Raw genomic sequence first — 6,249 nt, 5'->3', positions numbered from 1 at the left:
TAGTTTAAGTCTGCTTCTAAGATGTTTGGTTATTTGCCCTCCTAAGTTCTATTCCTAAACCTGGAGGCAGTTCCGGTCCCTCAGCATGTCCAGGGGAACCCATCCCCCTGAGGGGCTGTCCCGTGGTGCAGCACCGGAGGGCGGCCTCCAGGCCTGGCTCACCTTGAGAGTTTGGCTCGGGGAGAGTCTCTCTGGCCACCAGATGCATCACGGTTGTTTTGCCAAAAGGAAGTTTCAAGGCTGTGGGGAAAGCAGGAGACACCGTGTCACGTACACCGTCACTACCTGGGACCATGAGCTTGGTGAGGGGGCTCTCACGAGGCAGACTGCTCGCTGACAGAGCATCTGGGCCACCACCCGGGTCCCAGGAACTGACCAGAAGCAGCCCGAACAGAGGCCTTCCAGACGGTGGAGGGAAGCGGCATGCAAAGATCCTGGATTTCACAACCGCACGACTCTTCCCTCTGGGTGAGCCATTGCATCGTGTGGTAAGGGAATCGCAGAGCAATAGAACTGGTAGTCAATGAAAAGACGTTGGGCCTCTTCCACGAATGTTCAGAAGCCTCCCTGCCCTGGCCCATACAGTCCAAACGCCAGCCTTCCCAGTGTTGGCCAACGCGCACGGCTCATACACCAGTACTGTTGTCAGGCAAGAAAGCAGAGAAAATACCTACTTAATCACTAACAGAGAGAGCCTTCACGGGAGAGAAGAAGAAGCAGAGGGAGCATGGTTTGTTTTGTTTCAAAGGCTCCTTTTTCTAGACCGAGGACCTGTTTACACTGGGAGACACGTGTTTCTATGGCGATTAGATGATGCCAGCCGCCCAATGCAGAGTCCTGCAGTGTGGGTCACGGCACGGTGACGCAGACACGGGGAAATGTTCACACTGAGGCCTGTCTTCTTCTCCAGCCAGAGCACGCTGCTCTCCAAAAGGTCCTCCTTGCTATCACTAGAGATCATTTCCTGATGGCGTCGTTCAAAGATCTTTCTCCCCCGCAAGCAGAAACAAACATTATGATGACCTTTTTGGGACAGAGAAGAAATAACGCTGGGCCCCACGGCCAATTCCTCCGCTTCTCCGTGTTGATGATGAGGATGGCCCAGCAGGTGGAAGGAAGCCTCCCCCTCCCCCACAGGACAGGACTCCCTGCCCTCTCAGCATCTCACTGTTCTCTCGATGCTGGGAGATGATTGTGGTGCTCACACAGAGAACAGTCCAGAAGATGAGGATGCTTTCTATGTCCCTCCAGGTGAAGGTAAAAAAGAGTAAGTAAAATTAGAAGCGGCCAGCAGAGCCAATTCTAATGCTGTGTTCACCCAGACCACACTTCAGCCTGTGTTATTTCCAATATTACTCGCGGCTCATGCGATCTAGGTGTGGTGCAGCTAGTCCTGCCTGGGTCGGTCTCTTGAACTATGCAGTTCAGATGAAGCCTGCAGGTCCCAGGACACTGTACACATCGGGCACGTGGGTCCAGACTCACAGCCTCAGGGCTCCCGAAGCTGGATGTCTTCTCGGGAGCAGACGGTCTGGACTGGCTCCTTCAGAGAGGAATGTGGGTTCAACGTGAGGACCTCTCGGCGAGCAGGTCAAGTCAACCCTGAGCCAGGAGGACTCCTTAGGAGCCCCACTCTCACTGCGTCAGTGCCGACTCACAGCAGAACGGCCCCTGGGTTTCTGAGGCCGTTGCTCTTCATGGGAGTGAAAAGGCCCGTTTGGGGCAAGAACAGGGCAGGGGTGAAAGGCAGGAATCTCTTAGGCCTGAGTCAATATTAAAATGCAGACAAAAATAATATTGCATATAATAAAAAAAAATAAAATGCAGACAAGACTTCAAATAGGAAATTTCACCAAATGTAAGTACCACTCAACCCCTGACATGTACACAGGCCCCATGTGCATAGGCCAGCTGTGTGCCACTCCCTGGCCCATGCCTCAGAGGGCCCACTGCTCAGTAGCATGGCCTCTGCCCACCATGCACTCTGAGCAAGCTCTCGCTTCTCTCCCCAGCCTTTCCTCAGGTTCCCTAGTGGCACATGGGCTAAGCCTGGGGAACCCTCTGGGGGGTGCTGTCAACTTGGCTTTCTTCACTGGGATATTATTTCTGTGACTTGCCCTTCCTGTTGTCCCCACGAAACAAGAAAACACACAGAACAACCCTAGCCAAGACCTTAGAAATGTCAAGAAGCACGACCTCAGCCCCTCCTGTGGAAATGCCAGGCACCAGGTGGTGGCCCACGGTGTCCATCTGCGGAGGTGATGGACACACGCTGTGTCCTCAGCGGAAGTGAAGTAGGAGCAGCGAGTGGATATTGATGCTGACGGTGTTACGGAGAGAGAAGCGGTGAGGTGCTTGGACTTAGAACGAGGGGTGCTTCTGGTTACCACTGGAACCTGTAAAGTGTTTCCAGAACACAGGCTTGCTGTCGGTCGTCCATCAGGATCATGGGGGGTGGTTTGCTCAACATCAGCTGGGAAGGCATCCAGGGGCCCCAGGCCTGTGCTCCAAGGGTTGCGCTGGAAAGGAGTGACCTCAACAGGTGGTTCCAACAGCATCCGGAAACCGTGGTCACCCAGGTGCGTCGGTGCCGGCGGCCATAACTACAGCAGGGCACAGGGCTCCCAGCCTCCTGGGCTTTCTCCTGCAGCTGAGCGGTTCACCACTGGCCCCTAGCACTCCTTCCATAATGCTTTCTTGCGTTAGCCATGGGGAAAGGAAAAAGAGCACCAAAGTCCCCTCCTGACTGAAGAAGTTACAGTCACAGTCTGGTTAAGGATGGGCCCTCTAATCACACACAGGTGTGAACAACCCCAGGCCACAGCGCTCAGTGCACTGCCACCCAACCTGAGCCCTGTGAGGTGAGCGGGGCACGCTCCGCCTGCTCCACGCGGTCTAGGCCGGCCCTCCCTCGCCACGGTCTGAGGAGTGCGCCCCGTGGGTCTCCTGCGCCACGCCAGAGCGCCTTGAAGAAATGCCATCTTGTACAAGCCTGTCCACCCACGGCTGGCAAGACGTACATCACACTGTCCTTTCTTTACGGAAAGACGGACTCTATCACGGTCCTGGCTAGAGAGAAAGTGACGAGACCCACGCAAACATGCAACTAAATGGATTACCTTTTTTTTTTTAGATTCTGACTTCTCTATTTTGTATTGATTCGGATTGATACATAGAGTTCAACCACATCCAGTGGAATTGTACATTTGCTACCACAACCCATTTCCAAACATTCTTTTTCTATATGGATCCCTTGCCATCATCACCCCCACGCATCTCTGTGCCCTCCTTCCCACAAAATCCTTATTCTACTTGCAGACCTTAAAGAAAGAAAAGAAACCTGATCACTACAGAAAATGCCCCACAGGGGGCACCATCAAGCTACATTTCTCCCCTCACAACAGCATGTCCACCCTGGCCAAGCCAGAGCCTGGAAGCACCGTGGCCACAGGCCGCTGATGGAAAGGGGGGTGGTTGGAGCCCCTCAGCCCCTCTGTGGGAGAAAGAGGCCGCCGTCTGCTCCTGTCAGGGCAGCTCTGCTGTACCCTGCAAAGTCGCGACGAGTCGGAGCTGAGTGGATGGCAATGGGGCTGTTTTGAGGAAGCGTGGGTAGGCAGGCAGACAGGCAGATGCACAGACACATAGCTAGATACACAGACATGTATCCAAGCTCCCCGGGCTCTAAGGTGGGCACGACTGCCATCCACGTGGGTGGAGAGGGCCTGGGGTCCCACGAACCCTGAGTGAGTGGTGGAGCTAGATACAAGGTAGACGGCCTGCTCCACAATCTCCTCCTCGGTCACTCCTCTGCTGAGCAAACCCCAAACCCACCCGTTCAGTCGGTTCTGACCCAGAGACCCAGCGGATGAAGCAGAGCTGCCCGTGGGTTTCTGAGACTACCATCTTTGTGGGACAGAGCGCCTCATGTCTGTCTCTGTGTCTGTCCGTCTCTTCTGCACCGCCAGGGCTCTGCTACACTACGCTGTTTCTCTGGGTTCAGGAATTAGCGCGATTTCGCATGAGTCAAACTGAAAAACTCACTTGTTATTCTCTTGGAAACCAACTCTAAATCTTTTCTACTTGGTGTGCATGATCTTAACTTAAACATAATAAAATCAACATTTATAAAAGATAAGGACTCTCACAATGGTACACAGTGTTGTTTATAAATATGGAAGCTTTACCACAATACAGGCACAAATGGAAAGCCCAAAGCCAAGCCCATGGCCACTGGGTGTATTCTTGCGCAGTTATCCGACAGGACAGAGGGAAACTACTCAGAGTTTCCAAGGCTGGGATCTGGGCAGAAGCAGACAGTGGAGCAGCTGAGAGGTTCGAACCGCTGACCCTTTGGTTAGGAGCCTACTGCTTCCAACCACTGTGCCACCAGGGCGCCTCACAGAATGTGGAGGTGCGGGGATACCAAAGAGATGGACAGAATGCACACTGAGCTTGACGTTCAACGTTCATTTCGTAACATGAGAGGCACTAGCATTGCAAGGAAGAACAGAGCCATCGTGTAAACCCAAACCAGACCCGGTCCCGCGGAGTCCATCCTGATCCGACAGAGGAGAACTGAGTGCCCCTAGGGGGTCTGGGGCTGTCAATCTTGAAGGAAGCAGACAGCCTCATCTTTCCCCCCCTGGGATCAGCTGTGGGGTGACCAAGAGCTTAGCAGGACCACCCTTGGCCAGACATGACCCCGGTGCCCCTGGCGACTCTTACCTCCTAGCGTGACGTTCCCGTGCAGAAAGCGGCCTTGGTAAATGAGCCGGAGGATGTTTGGGCTGCTGACTTGCTCTTCTTCCCAGTCTGCAAAGAACCCAGACAAGCGTCAGGCGGCTGCAGCACAGACGGCAGCTGGCAGTCCACCTGCACAAACACCACCCGTGGCGCTCGCTCGTGGGACGCGGGGAAACGGCCGAGTCAGACATGGCATGCTGGGTCTCGGCTCAAGATCGGCACCCGCAAGCTGTCTGTCCCTCAGCACAGCGCTGCCTGGGCAAGGACTCCTGCACTTTGGTCTGCGAGGCTCCTGCCACTGTCTGGAAGCAGCTGTTGAACAGGGGGTGGGGGGTGAGCGTAGTGGGCCCGTACTCACCCATCGGCCAGTTGTCATACACGTGCTTCGCGATGTCCGAGGCCGAGTCATTGGGAGAAAAGAGGAACTCCTTCGTCTTCCCACTCACCAAGATCAGGCGCAGGTTTATCTGGAAGGAAAAGGGGGAAGCCATGGTTCGTCTCCTGTAAACCCTGGAGTTGTTTTATAGGTTTCCTTACTCGCGGTGGCTACTGCTATTTCTGGAGACGCGTGTTTACTTAAATTTTATAACGTTTCCTTGGAATGGAAATCAAAGTAAATGGTTTTACCTTCTAGTAGATAAATAACATGCCAGGGTAAGGCAAAAAGTTTAGCCTCGAAAATCACAGACCCTTCATGAAAGAAAAAGTCGTCTAGCAGGCGGCGGCTACGTTTCTAGACCTGACCTCCGCCTGGGTCTGGGCCTCCTGAGGCCCTGCTGCCTTCTCTGACCCTGCTGCCCGCAGGAATTCTGTGCGTCGCACGGGGGTGGGGGGTGGGGTGGGGAGTGCGGGCATTCTCGGGGCATACCCATCTTTTCCCTTTCAATGGTCTTGGGGTTTGGGCTGCGAGGGAGAAGTCTGTAGGGCGGAGCCGGGGATGCAGGGCAGGTGGGGTTTCTCACGGCAGTTCTCATGAGCATGCGCCTTGTTATGCTGGGGGTGAGCAGGGAGATCCCTGGCACAATGTTCCTGGTTGGTTTTGTCACCAATGCAGATTTCCATTGTCTTAAAACTCGCTCCGATAAGCTCCTGTGGTTGTCTTACGGCCCTTAAGAAAAGTCCAGACCACCTGCTTTGTTATCTCCTACACAGTCTTCATAACCTTCTGAGCGGACCCCTCTGCCTTCTGGCCAAGCAGACCCCTCAGAAGGCACAGTTTTGATTCAGCTTCTTTTTAAGGGCCCCCCAAGGAGACCAAGACAAGCATCTTTCCGAGAGAACCTGTCTGATGGCAGAGGCAGGCTTCAGCACAGTGTGTAAACGGGAGCCCTGGGCGCAATGCTCGTTCACGCACCCTTGTCAGTAGACAGGCATCTGTCTGTGGGCTACAACAAACAAACAAAGACGGCCAGAACGCATGTGCTTCCAAACCCAACTACCTGGAGACTGTAAGTTCAGTCAAAGATACACTTCGTATTCAAACTCTCATCACGAACACGGGCGGGC

The 6,249-nt window shown here is 54.2% G+C and overlaps 1 protein-coding gene across 1 annotated transcript in view; it reads right to left on the bottom strand.

Moving 5' to 3' along the window:
• Positions 1–6,249, bottom strand: part of UBL3 (ubiquitin like 3) — a 158,633-nt gene that overhangs the window by 845 nt on the left and 151,539 nt on the right. Inside the window, exons 2-4 of the mRNA XM_045293988.1 lie at positions 5,102–5,210; positions 4,726–4,812; positions 135–240 (exon numbers count right to left, since the gene is read on the bottom strand). Of these exons, the coding sequence (XP_045149923.1) occupies positions 135–240; positions 4,726–4,812; positions 5,102–5,210 (302 nt within the window). The remainder of the gene's footprint in view (positions 1–134; positions 241–4,725; positions 4,813–5,101; positions 5,211–6,249) is intronic.

Source organism: Echinops telfairi, unplaced genomic scaffold (genome assembly GCF_000313985.2).
Source record: "Echinops telfairi isolate 266 unplaced genomic scaffold, ASM31398v2 ScPeMD7_2565;HRSCAF=3150, whole genome shotgun sequence".
Taxonomy (NCBI): domain Eukaryota; kingdom Metazoa; phylum Chordata; class Mammalia; order Afrosoricida; family Tenrecidae; genus Echinops; species Echinops telfairi.
The sequence above is the reverse complement of the archived record's forward strand: the minus strand, read 5'-3'. Positions and strand labels throughout refer to the sequence as shown.